The sequence below is a fragment of the Copadichromis virginalis genome, linkage group LG19 (genome assembly GCF_057382275.1).
Source record: "Copadichromis virginalis isolate Kocher_CV1m ecotype Utaka linkage group LG19, C_Virginalis_male_GT1.1, whole genome shotgun sequence".
In the NCBI taxonomy this organism is placed as follows: domain Eukaryota; kingdom Metazoa; phylum Chordata; class Actinopteri; order Cichliformes; family Cichlidae; genus Copadichromis; species Copadichromis virginalis.
Window position 1 is genome coordinate 31133882 of NC_140636.1, and position 23470 is coordinate 31157351.

Below are 23470 nucleotides of genomic sequence, written 5' to 3' on the forward strand. Positions count from 1 at the left end.
CCAAAAATTTCTCATTTGGATTCATCACTACATGATACCTTTGCCACTGATTTTTCACTCCAGTTTTTCTGTAATTTGGTTTACCTTAGCCTTTTCTCCCTGTTTTTTTCTACCTTCAGAGGGCTTCTATGTAGGCCTTTGCAAACAGTAGATGCAAAAACTTTCATTTGTCCTCCACTCGTCCAATTTCCTCAAACCTTGTTAAGAACACATTGCACACCATGCTGAGATATGCCACGTTGTTGGCTAATTTTTATATGCTTTTGCTTTAGGTTCATCTCTTGAGTTAGATGTCTTTTTATGCTTGACTCATATAGGTCAGTGCTAAAGTATGTGACATAAAAAACACAAAAACATTTCTTTAAAAATGGTCAGGTACAAGGACTGAACTGAAAATGAGTGAAAAAGCAGCCATATCATGTCCACAGAAAGGCTTTTAAAGACTTTGAAAAAGCTTTAATACTCATCATTACTTTTTACAAGAATTACAAGAAAGTCTGGCTCCTTGGATATAAAATATAAAGAAGTGAGGGATGGTTCAAGACGTTTAGACAATACTGCACGTGTTGCTTTTTAATCTTTACCCAGCTAAATTAACGTATTTGGAAACAGTGTAAATGTAGCATATGGTAGTTGTGCTACTTGTACAACAGCCTTGTATGATAAGGTGTGGGGCAGCTTTGTGCAGGTAAAAAGTTACTTTAGTGCCTTTTTCCTAGTTACACGAAAGCTATTAGCATTTGTATCAGAAACGTATTTGAAAATTGCTGAAGGTCATTTTATACAGAGGCACCATGTGCCTTGAAACCTGCACAGATAGTTGGTGTTACAAAAAGGCCTTTTTACAGCTGACATCACCCAGAGCCACCAGGAGGCCACTTTTCCCTCACTCTGTTCTGTAGCTACCCACTGTCTAAAGCTAATGGCTGGTAACACAACTGAAAGCTCTCAGTCTGATAAGATAATATAGAGTCAGAGAGAAAGCAAGCGAGTTTAAGAGCGCTATATAAGTGGGATATATATTCAGACTATACAACGATGAGGAAATGCTCTAAAAATAAAAAATAAAAAAACAAATGGAAAATGCTGCGATGATATCACTGAGCCCGGAATGCTGACGGCAGTGTTTTGAGTCACATCCAGATGGCTATGAAGCAGGGATGACAGTGGGAGCTGGGACTTACTGCTGTCCTCTCACCTGATGTCATGCTTAATAAAATAAATGAGGATGACATTATGCTTTGCAAACAGATTCATGAATTATAGAGCTTCGTTAAAAAAAATTACCTGTATTTTTATGATCATGACGTTCAGTGTTTACAGCTATTGTGAGTCACTGTCAAAGCAAGTTAGGTTGGCAAGATGCATTCATAGACTGTATGGGTGCATCTTACAGACGCAGATACCTGCTAACAAATAAATAAAAGAAAATTCACTGGAGAGTCTCCAACGCAAGTCCTGTTATTTGTTATGTAACTGAATTAAAAATGTTCCAAGAGACAGCAACATCATAGAAAAACAATCCTGTTCAGTGACTTGAATTGCTATTCCTGGCACACTAAAACAGTCCACCTAGCAGCCTGTTCCACTTTACATAAAAGAGGCCACATCCCTGATAAAGATTATTGTTTTTTGTGTGTGCTAGGATATAAATATGTTTATTTCTGGTCTAAAATTGGCTTAATTTTTCTCATCCTTTCACTTACTAACTTGGTCCCTCCATCAGCTCTGGCATGCCCCACTACCAGACATACTTTCATACCATATGCTCTCATCTGTTACTTTGTTGCAGGCATATACATTCAGCACAAGGTTTAGTTTATATGCCACTGGCTTTTACCGTCTATAGTGAACGAGGGAAGCGGCTTTCAGCAGCTGTGCAATCAGGCAAGCTGAAAAACGAAAAGATCTAATCTGTGCAGAAAGGCGAAAACAAGTGTATAGTTCCCGGGACTCTTTCACACCAGTAGTCTGCTCATTCACCTTTTTGCAGCTCCCTGCCACCACCAGCAGCGTGCCCATACATATGTTTACAAATTTGTTTTTACATTTCTATTTTTTTCTAGTTTCCCTACTGCTTCTTTTTCATTGCTTCTCTCTCTCCTTTCTCTTCCCCCCTTTGTCTTTTCCTTCACTGGCTGTCTTTAGTAAGATGGATGTGTGCATTCCCAGGGCAGATGGCTTTGTTGTTACTCCGTGTACCCGGCTAGCACTTTAACACCCGGCCTCCTTGTCTGGCCTGACGGGCCATTGCCTGGGGAAAGAACTCTACCAATACACTGTGCAGAAAACGTGTGTCGTGCAGCTAACTGCATGGGTGCTCACACCTTTTTTGTTACTGGTAGACCCTCACAGTCTGTGCACCAGATACACACATAGATTTGTTTTAGCACGGTTGTTGGTATATAAAAACTTCAGTATATAGTACACATGCACTATGCAGTAGCTTGTAAAATAACTTTTAATAGAAATAACTTGAAGTAAACATTTTCTGTATGACTATCAGTTTCCCACGTGCTTGTGGGGGAATTTTAGCTTACTATTCTTTATAACGTAGCCTAGTTCATTGATGTTTGTGGACATCTGTTTATGCCAAGATCAGTTGAGGTCAGTTTGAGGTCTGAACTTTGACTGGGCCATTGCAACAACTTTATTATTTACTTTTTTGGCCATTCTCCACCACCCTGCTTGATGTGTTAGACTCAGTGACCACCTCTCCACCACCTTGCTTGACAGTTGGTATGAGGTGTTTAAGCCGATTTGATGCATCTGTTTTTCTCCAAATGTGGTGCTATACATTATGGCACAGCATCTCCACGTTGGTGTCATCTGTCCAAAGGACATTTCGTGGGTTTATTCAGATGCAACATTACAAACCTAACATGAGCCATGCTTGTTTTAGAAAGAAAAGGCTTTCTCATGGCGAAGCTTCCAGACAAGTTTCTCTTGTTCAGTCTTTTTCTAATTGTGCTGTCATGAACTTTAACATTTAACATGCCATCTGAGGCCATTAGTGACTGAGAGGCACCTCTTGGCTTTTCTTTTTCTTTGCACACTCTGACCTTGGAGTGAATTTGCTGGGACATTGACTCCTGGGAAGAGTGTGGCTTTGTGTTAACACTTATCTGAATGCTCCAGAGCAGTAAAAATGCCAGAACATCTGCCTTTATGGAGGTGGTCACACTTGCCGATGATCATTTAATCAACTGGATGTGATTAGCAGCACCTGTCTGCTGTTACCCTATTAATTCCCATGGAAGCAGTAAGGGTGTACTTAGTTTTTCACAGGCCCGAATAGAGTCCTGTGAAAAACTAGGTGCACTCTTACCTATACACACACACACACTTGTGTATGGGAATCCATATGATCTGTCTTTAAGCTTATATATAATGTCATACCCACTTGCCTTGTACTGGTCAGTGGTTTGCATATTGACAAACTGTGTCTTGTTGATTTTTTTTTCAATTTCCATGATAAACTTTAAGAACAGCTATCCTTTAAAAGGCAACATGTGTGGATCTCTTTAGGTCACCTGCTTGATTTCCATGCTGTGATCTAAGGATGATAAATTGCTGGGTACACATAAATTATATCAGTGAAATCACATTCAGTGCAGGCCTTTTGTGTGCACATATGTAAATTCAGCTGAGTGAAATTGCAGTCTTTGTCTACCCTCTAACCATACAATTTCTTTCATTTCAATCTAAGCACACATTCGGAATATTGTCCCTTAGCTGCTCCTATCATATGTAATGAATGTGCTGCCCCAAAGGTGAGAGCCATAATTGATTAAAACCATGTTTTTTTCATGGCTCAGTGTAGTCAGCGATAAGAATATCTGTGATGTGAGTGCGTGCATGTAAGTGTCATTTATGCGCGTGTGTCAGCATGTCTACTGGTCTGTGTGAGGAGGACGGGACATCAAAGTCGTCTATGAACTGGCTCTGTTTCATCCCAGCTAATGAAGAAGCTGTGAGTATGCTTCTGGGTCACAGTGGGAACATGCACAGTGAGGTCACTTCAAAGGCGGGATAATGACGGATTAAGTCTAAATCACCGCCGCGCTTTAGTCGCTGTCTCACATCTAGCCTGTCGCTTTGCATTTTATTAACAAATCATGGCAATATGATCTGGTAAAATGTGCCTGCCTTAATTTCCCTTGTCCATCTTACTCTGTGCAAATCCTCTACATCCAGATTATTGGATCGTGGTGGGCAGAGTGGTGGGCCTTTTTATAAACCCCTGATGGTGATGAAATATTCTTTCATCAGTGTCCATATATGTCCCCATGTATTCACGTTTTAATGAACTGCTCTCTCTGCAGTTTCTTATTGCCTTGTGTTGTGTCCATGACAGTGATACAGCTTTTCATTTATATGAGCCCTACAGCTTGCAAGCAAGACATTTCATCCTTGGCTGGTTTGGGTTGGCATTCAAAATTAACCAACACACCCACAGACCTCTCAGTTGATGAGCACAGGTAAAGCTGGGATTTCTGTATCATAAGCCAAAGTGTTATAATGTTCCAGCCTTTCACATCATATGGGAAATGGAATTGGTTTGAAAGGGGGCTATATGCCAAGATTATTGAGCTCTAGGTACTCTTATGTACAGGAGGATGCCACGAAGATTTACTGTTTTACCGCAATTCATCTTGTTCAGTGTGTAGCCCTTACATTCTCTGACCCTAAGCCTGCTGCGCTTGTAGAAATACAGGTATGTTGGAAGCACTCAGGGAAGCGTAAGTGCTGCTGGAGTGATTTATCCTCTCTAGACCCTCCAAGGGCTCTCGAATACTCAGATGCTTTGGTCAACAACGCACCCCAGCAATTATAATTAAGGGGTACTATGGTCTATGTCTCCAAAATGCTTTCATGTGATAAAGAGGTGTAATGTCAGGACATATTTAATAAATTCTAGCATTAATTGGGGGTGAATGAGGTTTGGTGTTGTTCAAAGTTCGAGTAACAGACTGCCTGAAACTCCTTCTGAACTTTGGGGTGCTTTTAGATTTGTGTGGAAACAACTAAATCATTTAAACTTAGCCTAGATCACTTTTTGAGAAGTATTTGGTTTATCTTGAAAACTCTTTTAAACCAAGGTTTCGAATCTTATGTTGTCCTCAGTCAATTATGTATGTGTAACCTTAGCATGAATCTAAGTGTTTAGGTTTTTTATTTTTTATCAGACTGTGTAACATATACTGTACTAACACAGACAGGAATTATCAAAACAGCATGATATATGTATGTGTGTATTAGGGGTGCAACGATATTCGTATCGATATTGAACCGTTCGATACAGTGCTTTCGGTTCGGTACGCATATGTATCGAACAATACAACATTTGTAATTTATTTTATCAACTTTCCTTCTGACGATGCTGTCTGTGTTGAGCGCTCAGTGAATCTGCGTTCGACTACTCCGCCTAGGCTGCACTGTCGAGCGCAGATCCACTGAGCGCTCAACACAGACAGCATAGTCAGGAGGAAGAGCGCAGGGCAAGCTAGCGAGACAGAAGTTAAGCTCTCCTTGCAAGATGGACCTCCCCCACCCTCATTCAGATCTGGCGTTTGGAATTATTTTGGTTTTCATGTGACGTATGACCCTGAAGGTAAGCGAGTCATGGACTAAAGTAAAACAGTATGTTGGATGTGCCATGCAATGCTTAATTACATTGGTGTGAACTAGTGTGTTAGCGCAGTTAGCTCGTTAACGTGTTGGCCGTCTAGCCCCATGCACGGGGCGATCGGCGGTAGCTTGTTAACGGAGATTTGCCGTGTTGTGGCGTTAAGGTCATTTCAACGAGATTAACCTGAAAGCACTAGTGGGAACACAACGAATATGACTGCACATTTACGCCGACATCATCCTAGTGCAAAGACAAAAACAACAAGCATGCTACTAACTTTAGCCGAGTCATTTAGACAGCTGTTAGCACGTGATTCTCCTTATGCTGCTGAGAATATAGCCCAGAAGAAGCGGATAGTATAGCTTTTATTTTGGAAAGAGACATTTCTCTGTAATAAACTCTCTTTTCCAAAGATGAGTGATTCCTCAATCAGATACAGGGCTTGCAATATCGCTAGCCCGACGTCCCGGAGCTAGTGATCTTTCCAGTCGGGCTACAAAAATCTCTCTGCCCTGCCCGTCGGGCTATTGTATTTAGTATTTTAGTATTTAGTATTTAGTATTTATTTATTTATTGTCATTGTCAAGAACAATGAAATTGCGTTTGGGGCTTCCATACAACCCCCCAAAAAAGAAGAAAATAATAAATACCCCTTAAAACCCAAGTGTACATATTTAACCCAGTGTGACTCCAATGCAATAAGACAATCCTTAGCAATAATGTTCGTAGAAATTCAGACAAAGACCTGAGAAATATGACAAAATACAACAATGCAACCCATTCAATATTATTGTACTGTGAGATATGATATCAGATATGATAGTTATCTATTTAAGAAAGAGGGGGGGGGGGGGGGGGGCAGGAGGGGGAAGAGAATAAAGATATGATGCACCAATGCAGACCAGTTCATTGCTATTAAGAAGTTGGATATGGTTATTGTCCGTGAGAGGGGGGCAGAGAGTTCAGGAGCCTCACAGCCTGTGGATACAGGCTGTTGGCCAGTCTGGATGTTCTGGCCTGTATAGACCTGTACCTTCTCCCTGAGGGCAGCAGATGGAAAAGGTGGCGCGCAGGGTGATGTTGGTCCCGCAGGATACTGTGCACCCTCCTCAGACAGCGAGTGGGGAAGATATTACTGATCTCTGGCAGACTTGTTCCAATAATTCTGCCAGCTTCTTTCACCACCCGCTGGAGTGCTTGCTGATCGGCCTTGGTGCAGCTGGGGAACCACACTAGAAATCCATACGTCAGAACGCTGCTGATGGCACAGTTGTAGAAGTTCAACATCAGAGATCTGGGAATGTGTGCGCTCCGCAGTCTCCTCAGGTAGTAGAGGCGCTGTTGGGCCTTCCGTACAACTGAGGTGATATGGTTGCCCCAGGACAGGTCCTCGGTCACAGTTACCCCCAAGAATTTAAAACTGCTCACCCTCTCCACCGCCTCACTGCCAATGAAGAGAGGCAGATGGTTGTTATGACCCCTCTTCTGGAAATCTACAATGATCTCCTTGGTCTTTTTGGTGTTTAAGACCAAGTTATTGTCGTGGCACCATGACTCTAGTTGTTGCACCTCTGTCCTATAGTTTGTCTCATCATTGTTGGATATAAGTCCGAGCACTGTAGTGTCATCTGCAAACTTAACAATGAGATTGGACGCGCAGGAGGAAATACAGTCATGGGTGAAGAGAGTGTATAGCAGAGGGCTCAGAACACACCCCTGAGGGGCACCGGTGTTGACCACAAGGGTGGAAGAGGTGTTCTTACCCACTCTGACACTCTGTCTACGGTTAGTGAGGAAGTCCACAATCCAGTTGCACAGAGAGGAGTTAAGTCCCAGTTGGTGGAGTTTGGGACGGAGTTTGTATGGCCGGATGGTATTAAAAGCCGAGCTGTAGTCTACAAAGAGGAGCCGTGCATAGGTGTTCCTGTGTTCCAAGTGCTTCAGTAATGTGTGCAGCACTGTGGCGATCGCATCCTCGGTTGACCGGTTCTCCCTGTATGCAAACTGGTGCGAGTCCAGGGATGGTGGAAAAGCAGCTCTGATGTGTTTAATGACCAGTCTCTCCAGGCATTTGGCGGGAATGGGGGTGAGTGCCACAGGTCTGAAATCGTTCAGACATGTGACATTTGACTGTTTTGGGATGGGAACGATGGTTGCTGCTTTGAAACAGGATGGTACCAGTGAACAGGACAACGAGGTGTTATATATAGAGGTGAAGACGTCCGCCAGGTCCGCAGCACAGTCTTTTAGCACCCGGCCCAGCACTCCATCCGGCCCGGCCGCCTTCCTGGTGTTAATGCTCCGGAACACACGCCTCAGCTCATGAGTGCTCAGGGTCGGTTGAGGGGAGAGGGGACAGGACAGGGTCGGTGTTCTCCCTGTCAAAACGGGCATAAAAGAGATTTAGATCCTCAGCCAGGGTAGAACTGTCGGCTGAGGGTGATGGTGTTCTTCTTTTGTAGTCCGTGATAGCCCTGATGCCCTCCCAGACCTGCCTTGGGTTTGTGTTGTTCTCAAACCTGGCCTCGATACGCCTCCTGTGCTGCTGCTTGGCAGTCTTGATGCCTCTTCTCAGGTTGGCCCTGGCAGCACTGTATGCCTCCTGGTCCCCGGATTTGAAAGTGTTGTTCCTTGTTCCAATAAGTTGTTGAACTCCGTGTGTCATCCAGGGTGGATTATTAGGGAACACACGGAATCGTTTCCAAGTTGTTACATTGTCCACACAGAAACAGATGTAGTCCAAGACAGTGGAGGTGTAACTGTCCAATGCGACACGATTGTCAGTGTCCTGCACCTTGAATACATCCCAGTCTGTGCAGTGGAAACAGTCCTGAAGCATCGGAATAGCATCCTGCGGCCATGTTCTCACGGTTTTGGTTGTAATCCCAGTGCTCTTGATCTTTTGTGTGTATATTGGGTGTAGCAGAAGGGAGAGATGGTCTGACAGACCCAGGTGGGGATAAGCCTGGGCTCTGTACGCATTCGCCATGTTGGTGTACACCTGGTCTAGGAAAAATATATGTCAATGCTTTTGCATTCTTTCAGAAATGTAGCTGGGTAATTATGTCATTGGCATCGGTGAGCCACTGTCAATATGTGACATATTGAAATCGCGTTTGAATTTGCGCTTGTTTTTTTGCTTTCACTTTGCAATGACAGCACTGATTTGTGAGTGATGATAATTTGTGCACCAATTCCTCTGACATCGTCTTATTAATCGTTAGCTTACTATGCAAACATGACAAGTGAAATCTCCCGCAGCAAGCTTAAACATGTGAGAGGTTGATCGCGCAGAGAATCGCTGAGCTTATGTGAGTCCGTGTGTAAAAGTAGCAGTATATATATTTTAGTTCTGCTGAGCCAAATAAGACAGGTCGGGGTGAAGAAGTGACAGCCAAAGAAAAGCTTACCACAAAACGGAGAAGTTATGACAAATGAGACTATAAGGCAAAAAGAAAGTGCAGCTTTATGGTTTCATGGACAAAAGAATTTCTGTGGCTGCAATACGACGAGCTAAATAACCAGGGCTGCACATAAGTGGTCCGCAGGTGCGCTTTCGCTGTCAAAATAAAAAACGCGCACAAGGGTTAGGGTTAAATTTAAAAACTGTACTTTTGAGTTAAAATATATATTTATAATTTTAATAAATGACAAATTAAAAAGGCATGAACATTTTTTTGTATCGAAAAAATATCGAACCGTGACACCAAAGTATCGAACCGAACCGTGAATTTTGTGTATCATTGCACCCCTAGTGTGTATATATATATATATATATATATATATATATATATACATATGTACGGGGGTGCACATAAGTGGTCCGCAGGTGCGCATTCGCTGTCAAAATAAAAGACGCCACCAGATAAGAATGTGCAACGCTCTTTGCGTACATAAGATTTTCTGGAGGAGGACAGACATTTGTTTAGAACTCTTAAAGATGTTGAAGAAGCAAGCTCCTTTAAGCAATTACTTTGGTGTTCCTCCACCTCCAAAGAAATGTCAGAAGGAGTCCGAACCGCATAAGAGGCGCGTATTCTCGGAAAAGTGGTTGCAGGAGGCGAGCTGGCTTCAAACAAATGACAAACGCACAGAGATTTGGTGCAGAATATGCTGTGAAAATCCCACTCTAGCGGACAAAAACATGTACGCAAACGCACGCTGCAACTTCTTATCTGGTGCGCATCTTTTATTTTGACAGCGAATGCACGCCTGCGGACCAATCATATATATATATATATGTATATATATATATATATATATATATATATATATATATATATATATATATATATATATATATGTGTGTGTGTGTGTGTGTGTGTGCGTGTGTGTGTGTGTGTGTGTGTTTTCTTATAGGCTATTATAAATTTATAGAGTTTTGAATGAAAAGCAATGAAAATATACACCTGTCAAAAAAAAGAGATATCAATATGAACAAAGTAAAGAGATGACAACGTTTTTCTTTTTCCTGGTCTGTAAGATGTATATGCCTGTGCATCAATAGGATAAAGCCTATAAATGTTGCTGAATTTTATAGAAGATTATTGGAGCTGAAAATGGGTTGTCCAGCATCGGTCCAGAGAGGGAATTGGCTGAGCTGCAGAGCCTCATTTAGTGGAGGCTCAGTGGCAGCTCCCATTTCACCTGGGTTCTCCGATGTTTAATTGGCCTCATTATGTGATTAACTTAGCAAATTTACCCCTTACCCTCAAGGCAAAGCTTTGAACACTGGCAGACCACAAACCCTCTCAAAGTCACTCCATCACTGAAACCACAATGTCAGCATTTAGGCTGGCCATCACATTCCACTGGGAAGTTTTCATTTTCCTGCAGAGATGCCTGTTTGCCTATATTAACCTCCCCACCTTTGACTCAACATGCTGCTTAAGAATGCAGTAATTCATTCTAGGATAACTAGCAATATATCATTGTTTCCTTAGAAATGCTCAGTATGCATATTATGTTGCTTATCACACTTTATATGCTGAGCATGATTTTTTCAAGCTCTGTAAATTATAGGTTATTGTGCAGACATGTGTTGAATCATTTGATGTTTGCATTCAGAGCCTAGCCCTACACTTTCAAAATGTATGGAATTTTATATGCAAAATCTATTTTATTTCAGGGTATACAAGAGTGCATGTTGCCATGTAGGCCGAGCTGTTCATTTCCTGTTTATTAGGTGGATTAGGGTGTTTCTTTTCTCTCTCAAGTCAACACCGACCATGAAGCGAGTGGAAAGAAACAGTTGATTGTCCAATCCAGCAAACAAAATCTAATATTTGGAAAGCTCTGGTTATTTGTTTGTGGTTTCATAGATATTGGTTTCATTTTGCTGATCTCCTCAGAGAATAGTATAGGAAATGAAAGGAAGATGAAAAAACAAAGTCTGTGATGTTAATCTATCCTGTCATCACTGAAATCTCACAGGTCCTTTTTGGGCTCCCTGACAGTCGGATGAAATGGTCGCTAAAGTGCCAATTTTACCCAACCGCTTGCTATTTGCCAGCAAAGTCACAGGTTGGCTTCCTTGTTCAATAACCAGTCTTGGAGAATAGGGTTGACGGTGGAGCGAGGAATCGTATGTGTTGCGGATGTGTCCGTGTTCGAGGGTAGAGGGGGAGAGGATGGGCAGGAGGGAAGAGAAGAGAGAAGTTTACAAATGGGATCCATCATTTTTCATGCACGAGGGTGACATCCCTCCGTCAGCCAATTTCGCTCCGATAGCACAGTCCCTTGGTTCATTGATATCTGCATTAGGGACCTTTGTCAAAGGTCTCATCTAAATGCATTGAAAAACGCTTTGCTCCCTCTGTGTACGTCCCGCTTTTAGAAGTGTGTGCATGCATGCTGTGCAAAGATTTGCCGACTTGGTTTTGTCTACATTAAGGTTGGTCTTTGTGGCAAAGCAATGCGGTGTCACTGAACCTGGAAAGGGGAAAAAACAACTTGTGAGAAACGCATCAACAAAGCCGCCGCCAGCTGCTCAGTGCTGTGAGAGCTGCGGCTACGAGTGTTTTCTCACTCTGCTGTTACTGAGTAACTCTTTTAGTCTGCAGCGTAATGAATTTAATAAATATACTCAAATTAATGGCAACGACTGAAATGACCTATGAACGTGTTTCAAGAAAGGGGCCATGAAACATTGTGAAGGAGCTAATTTCAAATTGATATAAAGATGGCAGGGTCTTCTGTATGAAGTTGGTTGGAGTAGGCTTATTAACCAAAACACTTCAGAGCCACTTCATTTATCCCACTAAACACACCACCCCTCATCTCCACACATGTACAGTCCTACAGTTCAGTCTAACCTGACTGTACATCCTTTGCTACTATTAAGAAGATTTAATTTGCTATTCCTGTCCATCTATTTTACGTGACTATAGCACGCTACGGCAGGGGCGCCGCGGGGCTAATGTCGCTGTCAATCCAGTGTCCCCTTAGCTACAATCTCACGGCTTAATTTCCACACAGATCCAAGCACCCTTGAGCTCTAAGAGGTCTCATTCGCACACTTGAATCAAAATTGCCCCAAACTCTCTTGTCCTGCAATTTTGCAACACTTGGGTTGTAAGCAATGTTACGTTTTGAGCAATTTTACCAGGTCCCTGAACTGTCAAGTAAAAGGCGAGCTAAACACCAGCCAATCTAGCGTTTCATTAATATGTTTAATATAAATTTATGTCGACCATTTCAGTTAAAGCCTTTAGGTGGTTAGGCTATATCTCCTGGCACTCTCATAAGATATATTAAGAATAGTAATTAATAAATCTGATAATCTGAAATTGACTAATAATTTGGTGCTTGAGGACATCCCTTCCGTGTGTTCCCATAGGGATTCCATTAAAAGTCCTACTGACTATAATCTATAGTTGTGCAATTGTTCTATAGAATTCAGCAATGCTGCCCTTTTAACATTGTTCAAATCCACTTTCAAATGACTTTGAAATGAATAATTTATGTTAAGTTTAATAGACCTTGAGGTGCGTCACAGTAACTGAATGATATATTGTGTCCCAGAATGTTTACAGAGAATTGCAATGGGAGCATCTGTCACTGCCTGTCACTAGTTTAAATAGAAAATCTAAGTGTTTGACACATGCTATTACTGTTTGTTATTGTCCCCGTTTTCAGGTATGGGCAGATGAAGAGAGTTCTGTGTGAATATTCTTCAGTCAGAGCTGTTTAGCTTTCTGAAGACGACTTTAAGTCCGATTAAGAGTACTGAGGCCTTGAATACTTGAATAATGCTCAGTGAATCAGAGGGAGTGGTACACGTAATGCTTCTGTGGCGATGTGCTGTCTTTTAAGGGGAAAGAATCAACTATTGCTGCCCTGCTTCCCTCTTTTATCTTGTGAGTCGGAAATGTCAGTGCCAGCTCAAACAGGACCAGCCAAACCTCCTGAACATGGCGAGATTGGATGTGAAATCAGTGCAAGGGTCACTGACAAAAGAAATTGGGTTTTATGCAGAGCGTGCCTCAATACACAACACTCCCAAACCAAAAGGTAGAAGCAAAGCCCTTACCAGCTATTTTCAACCCATCATTATTTCTCATAAATCCCAAACTAGCCAAGACCAGTGCCTTTGACAGCATGACTGATGAGTTTGCCATCGTGAATGTCAAAAGAAATGGTCTCCTGCACCTTATCTCCCCTATTTCTCATTGTGAGTGAGACTTGGGGGTTTTTATGGAGAAAAGCCACGGCCGTTGTGATGAGCATTACCCAGTGATAATGAAGGGCACGCTGCGGTACCGTCAGCCACTACAGACAGACAGGCAGGGGAAGCGGGCAGGCTGGGAGGTGCTGTGTGCTGAGAGTTGCCCATTCATGAGTTTATGTGACCTTATGTCTTTATCTAGAGACCAGACAAATGAGCATATTTTTATATTTACACTGTGTAGGTGCCATGATTGCCTTATCTACTGCCGCCTTCATTCACAGAGGGAAATGTCAAGAGGTAATCAAGTCAAATGTGTCATTTGTCAATGGATTTAAAACTGTATATAAGGAAATACTGTATGTAGGTAACATTTCTGTGAATTCTATATGATATACTTAATTTAACTGGAGATGTTGATTTAAGCACACCTCGCATGTCATGCGTAGATTTCCCCCCCCCTCTAAATTATGGAAAAACATCCTTTGATTTGATGAGTTTGTTTTCAAGTCTCATAAGTAAACCACATATTCCGCTGAGGCTTAAGTGAAAGGGGTTTTAGTTATCCTGCCTGTAAGTTGGCATGCAAACCAGCCGGCACAGACGAAGGATAATGAGGTTGGACGCAGGTCTGAGTAGTGACTGTTAAGCAGGAAGCTGCATTTATGATGGCTTTAAGAGGCATTTATTGCCTCGTTTCCATCAGAGCATTGTCTGCAGAGACCCAACAGCTTTCCATAGAGATTAATCTCAGATACCCCCCTCTTAGGTGGTGGCAGTCTTGGTGAAGTTGCTCACCATGGCGGCTCTCTCTCACTTTCTCTATTTTAGTTAGGCTTTAGTGTCTGTTTTTCTTCTTTTGCTTTGCTCTTCCCAGTACTCACTTCCCTGCCTTTCTCCTTCTATTTTCTACTCCCTCTACTCTCAGAGGGTTTCCACACTTGGTGTCACTGCATGTCCTCTGGTTACACTTACACAAATCAGGGTTAAACCATTTGTTTACAGTGAAGAAGGGAAGAGCGAGAGAAACAGCGCTGTGCTAAATGTCAAGGATGATGAGGTGGGTCAGGCTGGCAGTGCTGTTGTGATTACGGCTGTCTTCGCGCTACATCATCAAAAAACTCTGAAAAGGGCTAAGTCCTCCAGTTCGACTGTTTCGCCAAGAAATTAGATTCACATGTAATCTTTGAGAATATCCTTCCTGCTTTCCCTCCAATAACAGTGCCAAAGTAAAGGAATGTGTGGTGTGGAGCTGCACTTTTCAAGTCACTATCAGTGGATTCTGACATAAGGATTTAAAAAATGTTTTTGTGGGCAAAACCACATCCACAACAGTGCCCCAATCTACCTGCTGTGTCTTTGTTGAATAGTTAACGAGATATATAGGTACTAGTAGGATTTCAACTACACGAGAAAAGTTTGATATCAATTTTTAATGACTTTTTAATCAGAGAAAACCAGGCAGGTTCTCTACAATTTAGCCTGAATGTGCACACACCTACATGCCACGCCTGTATGTTTGCCGAGCACCTTGTGTATGATTCTTTCATGAGCTGTGTGGTGGCTGGCCTTTCATAGGCGTGCTCTCATTGAGCACTTAATCAATACCTGTCATCTTGATCTCATCCTCTAAAGTGGGCCCCTGTTCTTTGTCTTCCCCTTAATCCATCTCCATACCGCTATTTGAATTTGTATTAGAGACCTAAGGACCTTCTTCACTATCAGAAGATTTAACAGATTGTTTAAGGACCCTTAGTACTATTTTCATAAGCACAAGACCAGGTTTATAAAAATCTATACAAGGGCCTGGAGACTTGGGGCAGTGTGGCAGGAAGGGTAAGCCGTGAACGTGTGGAGAATTTCAGATTTGGAGGAAGGCAATTTCAGCATCTTGCCTTTTTCTGATTGTTTTGTTAAAGCTGGTTTTATTGCTGTTGCTCGGCTCTTCTGTCGTTCTATTTGCTTTGGGTTTTAAGGAGTCGCCAAAGGTAATTTATAGTATTTCCCCCCTTAGGAGAGTATTTGATGGGGCACTCCTAAAGCTGCCTGACTACAGGCTCGAGAAAGGGAAACTCACTTTTGATTCTGCATGAGTACAGTTTCTAAATCACTACCAGCTTCTTGTGATTGTACTTTTGTGAATCTATCTGCAGTAAAAACTGATAGCGGGCGCAATGGTAGAGTGATTGCAGTTTGTGAGTTCAAACATTGATAGCATTGGAAGCACAAAGAGACTATACATTCAAGTGTCTCTTTTTTACCCCCCCTCCAACTTCTCTGTATTTCAGTCCTGCTGCTCAGTCTTCTCAGAAACAAATGTGCAGTGATCCATGCTCTTAACACAGTTAAGAAAATAGTTTTCGAAAATTGGACCTTGAAGAATTCAGAGTGGGTGAGTAATTGGAGGTCAATAGAAAGCAATGCTCCACGACAGAGCTGAACCCGCAGAGAGAGCAAGAGAGAGCGCGACTGAGAGACGGCAAGAGAGAGGAACCAGCAGAGTGTCAATCAGCCAGTGTTTTGCCCGCATTGCCCCTTAATTTAATCACTGTTTAATTACTGCTGTCCCCAGAGGGACGCTCTGCTAGGTTCAGTTACTGAGCTTTTTCCCTTCCTCTGACTCCGTCTCTTGGTGCGTATTTAGCCCACGGACAGCCTCTCTAAAGCAGGCCACTCTCCTCAGAAGCCTCAGCAGTATTTCAACCTTACCTCAGGGCCCTTTGCACAAATCTGCTGATGATAATGTCAAGGGCAGGCACATATGCATATGCGTGATGAAAGGTGCCTGCGGGAAGAGAGACACCACAAATATACAAGTTTATCCAGCAAAGCAAAGGCAGGGAAAATGGTGAATATGTTTAAGTACCCACTACTTGTCCACTCCCCTCCCATTCCCTTTAGGACCACCGCCACCCCGCTGAGAGTCGGTGTATTCAGATTTGGATGTAGTTGATATGGATGTGGATAAAATCCAAGAGCTGTGCAATCATCAATAAAAATCACTGCTGCAAGACATGGCCAGCTTCCCATAAATGTTCCCTGCCATAGTATAATGTGTGCTGCCATATCTGTGGCCAAACATGGTGCACGTGTCATGGTTTCTCTGGATTACCAACAGCCCCTCACCGCAGACTCCACACAGGGACTGCATCAGGGGAATAAGTCACAGTTTAGCTCTCAAGCTACAGCAATCAATATAAATTTGGCATGGTAATGATCAGGTGCAGTGGGTGTAGGTCTCTTGTATCTATCTTCTTCCCTTTTCCCAGCATATGCTGCGGTGCTCTATCTCCCAGAGGCCTGCGGGTAACACAGCTAAGGCTGTGCGCTGCACGTCAGACCTCTGAGGAGTAAGGGGAAACAAACAAGCAGGGCTGTCTCAGAACCTCAGCAGCAGGCACAGGCAGTAGCCCATGCTTGCAATGAAGCCCCTGATGCCACACACATAAGCACAGGCACACACAGACTTTACCGGCCCTTGCCTCTCAACCATTCCCTTATTGGAGAAGCAGAGGTATTTTACACTGTGTTAAGGATATAATGGGACAAATAGAGATGGTGTGATGAGGAGCTGTGTGTTTGTGTGTGTGAGACTGACTGATAGATGAGATGCTGTCTCTCAAGAGGGTCCGTGATCATGATGATTGCCAGCGGAGGAGAGTTGAGATAGTTGTGACTCCTGGGTATTCAAATTGGAGTGTTGACAGGTTTATTATTGAAGTTTGTCCTCCCCCTCTCTCTGTTTTTCCCCTGAACCAGATAAGTGAGGGTGCGATAGTCACCATTTTCTGCAGCTTGATTCTTCACATGCAACAAGGCTACTGTTTCGAAACCAGCGAAGACATCAAGAGGGGACTCGTAACAAGAACGCAGTTTGATTAAAATGGCACTAAATTATTTATTTATTTATTTTTCACACAAACTTAATTTCGCTCGGAGAGATGCAGTGTTAATACCAAACCTAAATTAAAACTGGCTCAAGTGGATGGTGCCAAATGTAATCCCTCTGCCTCATTTATGTCAAGCTGGAGCCAGAGCGCCGCGGCCTGCGCTGCAATTGAAGACCCGCAGCCTGTGACATTAATAAAGACGGAACATGTACAGGAAATTAAACTTTCACATTCCTGTTGTAATGAGATCTTATCCATCATGTTACTGTTTGCCTCACAATCAAATCAAATGCTAAAATGGAAGCTCAATCAGGTCCTCCCGCAACGGCATCGCTGTAACCTCCTGGCATCGTTCTTCTAAATGGATGGCAAAGTGAATGGGATTTGAATAAAAACTCTATATGTTAATGGGCAGGTTTCACCCCTGAGATCCACTTTGTATAGAGATACAAGAGGAGAGGAGGGGGGGAGGGAGGAGAGGGGCATGCTACCAGCACTAAAGAGGAATATCTGTAGGGTGTTGTTGCATTGTATGCATTTCTGATCTGCATGTTGCTTTAAAAAAATGCAAGTAGGAGGAAAATGAGCACCTTGACCTTAGTAAGCGCATCTCTGTGTCCTGGTTGGCCACAAGAGGGTAGCAGCTAGTTGCAGAGATGGGAGCCAGGCCACAGGTTCATATTCACACTGGAGAGATTTGAAATATATTAACTAAAAGATATTATCTTCAGCCTTACATTTATAGATCACACTAGGATTTTTTTTTTCCTTTACACGAGCCTATGATCTTTGGAAGAAGAGAGGAAAGCTCTACGGACAAGGAGATGAGGCAGTGCTAAATTTAATGGTATTGGCTTTTATAGGTAATAAGGGGGCACTGATCAAAGGTGCACAATACTCAAAAGCAGCGAGGTTGCACTCAGGAGGGGAACCAAGTGCTCTCCAGCCAGGCTGAGCAAATTGCCAGATCAGCTAATCAGGATTCAACTGGAAGATGTAAGTTAGTGGAGAGTAATTGAACACAGATTTAAGGGGCATCCATCTGGATATTGCAGTACTCCTCTCTTGCTCTCCTTAGTAAATTCTGGTGAATATTAATAATGTTTTTTATATAATAGTGTGCAGGCGAGGAGTAGGGATGGGGGTGGGTTTGGGGTTCTTTTAACAGGGCCTCTGAAAAGCTTCAAACATACAGGGAGAAATTACTCAAAGAAAATGTAAAGCAGAATATCCATTTACTTACCCTCTCCACTCTTCCCTTCCATGTGTGCCCTCTTCTCTCGGGCACACATGGAAGGCAAAGATGGAGGAGCCACCCACTTGTGGAAAATAGTGCATGTGGGATGTTATCAGCACCTGCTCAACATCAGTATATAGGCCAATTAAATGTGTATGGGTGCATGTTGTCCTCTTGGACATGATTAGAATCACAATTCGTGGCTTTGTAGTCCTGCCTGACCTGACTCACATTACGACTGAATATTCTCTGGAAAAAGGTTCGGTTAATGAACAGTCGAATATACAAGGATGGATGCAACTGCAGATTAATGAAGCCTCAGAGGTAGGAGCGGATTGAATTTGCTTAAGACATTCGAAAAGAGTCAATAATATATACAGTATGAAATATTGGCAGTTTAAATAAATCTGAATAAATTACCCAGAACTGTATACAGTCCACAGTCTGCACAGCTACCTCAGTGTGAATTAAATGATTGAGTTAGGATGCACTTATTGTTTTCAGAGCACTCATATATTTTTAAAACCACAAAGCTATTTTTCTTTCACAGGGTTTGTGATCTTTTTTTTCTTTTTTTTAAATTCTGTGACCTTCTAACACGATTCTCTCCTTGTGCTTTCCAGCAGATCCTGATCTGACAGTGAAAACACCTGGGCGAAGAACATTGTCAATATGTGGTTCGCAACTGCTGTTATTTCCCCCAGGACCTGAAATCACACATTTGAAGCATTCCTCTGGGGGTATATTTAGAAAATGGGCCGATCAAAACTGCTTGTAACTCAAATCTCACGTCACACAGCTGCTTTTAACAGACTGTAAAATAGGGGGAAAAAGGGAAGGATAATGAGAGGAGAATGGGTAGATAAATGCAGACACCCTAACTGCCACAGTATGTGACTTTTTATGTGCACAGAAAACATGAAAAAGAAAAAGAAGTTTCTCTCTTTTCTCTCTTGAAGAATGTTTCATTTGAGAGTTTGCTTTTCCTGCCACTGAAGAATGCTTACTTCTTTGACTATTTCGCCGAATGATCCCCAGCACCTGATAGAAAATGAAAGTAGTATAACAGTGTTTAGTGAAAATGATAAATCCAAAAAGCTGACACCATTGCAGTGATTTCATTTAAGGTATGATTACTGTTCCAGATGTCAGTGATGATGGAGGCATCGAGGACTGTTACATTAGTCCCTGAAGCCTGACAACCATAATACATTTCCTTTTTTTTTTCTTCTTCTTCTTTTTTTTTTTACAATGTAAATTCCTCTTACTCCACAAGGAGACTTTTTCGCTCTTCTTCTTTGATATGCCTGGCTGCTTGGTAGCTGTCGAAGGGGGAAAAAATGGCAACAAAAACCCACCCTCGTGTCCCACTGTCAGGTGTCTGATACCTATTCCCATGGCAAACACGCACCACAGCTAGATGCAAATTGCCTGTGGAGATTCACCGTTTGTGGAAGAATAATAGGGTGCCTGGAAATGCTGGCCCTGGGACGGTCTGCGGGCCCTCAGATGTGATGTGTGTTTGAGAAAAAATAATACAACAGTGAGAGTGATTGCTGTAATGATAGATCCCTAACCAGACATTTTCCAGAAATGGAAACTGGAATGCGGGCCTGAAAAGAGTTGACTATGGGTATGGCGATGTGTGGAACAATTTAGAGAAGATGTTTTGGACTAAATTGCTGCATCATGGATGCTTTAGGGTAATAAAGCTGAAATAGAATCACACGCTGAAGTTTAGAAAAGACTGTTGACAGACAAGAAAAAGTTTGAGCAAGTTCGTATCAGTCTTGTCTTACTTTGCCTTTTCTTTTATTGATGGCTTTACATTCAGGCACAATGCTCCGCTATGGCACGAAAAAAAATGGAGCACCTTTTCCACATATCAAGGCTCTCCTTCAATGCCATTTTCTTCTAGTATGCAAAATGGAAGTTCTAACCTGAGGGTATGATAATATGATTAGAATGGGAAGTCATTCCCCCTCCACCTTCATGGCCACAGTGATAAAAAATAAGAAAGTGATTAGGGGGGTAGAAAAAGCTTTAGTTCATTTATATTTCATACCATATGAAAAAGTAATCTGACCTATAGACACAGCGGCTTGTGCTGGATGTGGAAGTAGGAGAACCTTCTTCTGCTTAGTTTCAACAGAATTACTACATTATTTACGTCATTAAAAACCAGACTGACTATTGAAAAAAACATATTCAGAGGACAAATGCACCAATACAAGGTTGGAGAGGAAAATAAGGTGACAGTGGAGGCACTTTCCAGAGAGTCATCTTAAATCAATCTGATCATTCTAGCATAATGTGATTACACGAGGCTGTACATATAAATATCTCAGGGAATATGCAATGCAGTTAGTGTGGATTAAATACAGCATTACAGTAAATGCAGCCTGAGAGTTTGACATCAGGGAAACATTGGTTGGACTCTGTGCGTTTGCTAGTGATGAAATGTGTTTTTATGAGTTTGTGCTATAATACTCAATAAATGAAAATTAACCATATTATATTTTTTTATTTTGCCTCTCAACAATAACTCAATGAGCCTTAATCCTGCATTACTTTTTTCCCATGAAAAAACAATGCCAAAGGTGCACTTGAAACAGCAAACTAAATCTGGTGACTGACAGAGAGCATATTGGGAAAACAGTACAACTTTGTTATGTTGTACTGTACTGGATAAAGGGTGAGTCGATTCTATAAATAGACACTCAAGGTAGTCAGAGATATTGGAAACACCAGGGTAACAAAACTCAGCTTAATCTAATCTAAAAAGATGAGACGAGGGAAACGAAACTGGAAACATAGCACACAAAACAGGAAGTAACAAAACAAGATGTAACACAGAAATGGAGACTTTACAGGGGGAACACAGGAGGGCAGGAAAACTGAAACTCAGGGATTAACTCTAAATAATTAGCTCTAAAAATCAATTACAAAAGGCTAAAACTGAGAATAAACTTGTTACGATAAAAAGCAAAAAACAAACTGGGTAGAAAACATACAATAATAAACAGAAATGAAATATTAAACTCAGCGTAGAAGTCCCAAGACATTGACAATTAAATTAATATTAAAGCTTATTTCAATATGAGAAATTCTTTAGCAAATTGTTTGCACATCTAACAGCTGTAGAGCAATATTAGCATTCATCTGGAGCTCTGTTTCTGACCACCTGGTGAGCGCAAGTCTGACACTGTCTGCGTAGAAGGTGTAGTGTTTGCAGAGCAGCAGCAGCTGCCCTGGTGCTTTGTTTGTGTCCTCACAGGCAGAGGCATTCAGGCACAATATTGAGTTGTTAGTCTTAATATTCTCCTTTTAGTTCTGTTTTTGGCTTCAGCCAACTCCCAATTATTCGATAAATACATTATGTATCAGCGAGACGTAGCCAAAAGTAATGGTGAGGTAATCAGTGAGAGTAACTAAAATGGTTCAGTTATACACTGTTGCTCTGAAAAGCAAAATGGTGCCTATAAAGCCATAAAGTCTTATAACACATCTAAAATAATTCAGTTTGTATTTTTTTTTTTTTTGCAAATGAGTCTAAAATGTCTTTCTAATCATGGAAACCTGTTTAAGGTACAGCACGGTGTTTTTTATGCAGCGTGGCTTGTTCACATTCTGTTCTGCATCACCAAACCAAGGTGGAGACATGCATTAACTTTGACCCTGCCCAAACATTTACATACACAGACCAACTCAACTGATGCTCCCCACCATACACATGACACATGCGTGACGTGCCTGTCATACATGAGCCATGTCACTGTGACCGTGTGACACCGTGACAGAGCTTGTATGCCTATGTGCAGTCTTGTGTACGGGTGACATGGGAGTCTGGAGGCGTGGGGGGAAGGGCTGTTTGCCTTTGTGCGATTTAGATGAGTGTGATTGTGCGGGTGCATTTATGCTGCCTCACTTTGACAGCGCTGGTCTCGCCCTATCCCGCAGGTCAGCTGGGGTTTAATTGTCAGCCTTTAATATTCATGGGCACATTGAGTAGATAAATGAAGGTATAAGCACACTGTAAAATTTTCAATAGGTCAGATGTCACTGAATCCACCGGATACAATTTACTGTATGATCTGACATTCACTGTAACGCCGATTAATATGTTAAGAGCATGAAAAGTAACCCAAATGGCATTTTTCCATTTATGCTTTATGAAGTAGTCCACACTAAGATAGATGCTGTTAAGTCGAAAGGTGCACTGCAGTAAAAAGGTGTGCTTTATGAGGGTGTTTTATATAGATATGAATCTATATAATTCTAACATAGTCCCCCACCTTCCTGTCACTTTTTACCTGAATACATGGTCCTCCTTGATCACCTGAGCATAGTGGTCAAAATAGTTCACAGTATGTCACGGCACTGGACAAAGGCATCTGTGCTGTACCTGAAATTGGTTACAACAGGAGGTTCAGTCACAGTTACAAGGTAATTGTTACGAATTAGATACATGCACAAGATTAAAGTAAAACTGCACCGCACTAGTTTTTACAAAAACATTAGTTGTAGTTACAGTTACACCGTAAATTTTACATTTATCTATTTAATGTCACTGTAATTTATTCTAGTAAATGGCCAAACTAATGCTTTCTGGTAGACTATATAGTAGTAAACTTTTTTATGGTATGTTCTAAACAGTGAAGCCCAATTTAGAAACTCACTGGCCTGAAATTGGCTTGTCGCCTCTAAGAACTTGGCACTGCTACAAAAGTAGTCTTTCCAGAAATTAGTTACCTTAGCAACACAATCAAAAGCCAACTTAACCTAACTCCGCAACCCAGCTGTCCCCCTCTTGCCAAGGTTAGCATCCCCTCATACTTTGTGCTTCCATCCTTCTCTTTAATGGCTTATTTGATGATAATTAACCCTGAATCCTACAGAGACAGGCGTGCTAGAGATTGATGGCCTCATCGGCCTGCAACACCTGTTCTGCTACAAGGCTCACAGTTACCAAACCATGGCCAAATATGACTGCCCTGGAGCCGTGCATGTTAATGTCAAAGACAAACACAGGTCCTCCCCAGTGG

General features: G+C 42.0%; 1 protein-coding gene across 4 annotated transcripts in view; it reads left to right on the plus strand.

Moving 5' to 3' along the window:
- Positions 1–20938, plus strand: part of dcdc2c (doublecortin domain containing 2C) — a 37177-nt gene extending 16239 nt beyond the window's left edge. For 2 of the 4 annotated variants that reach the window (XM_085441798.1, XM_085441802.1), the window contains one exon: positions 19049–20938. Coding sequence is in view for 1 of the 4 variants with exons in the window: in XM_085441803.1 (XP_085297929.1) it covers positions 19052–19063 (12 nt within the window). In the remaining 3 variants the exon portion in view is untranslated. The remainder of the gene's footprint in view (positions 1–19048) is intronic. The other 2 variants (XM_085441799.1, XM_085441803.1) reach the window with 1 other exon arrangement.
- Positions 20939–23470: the final 2532 nt, after the last annotated feature.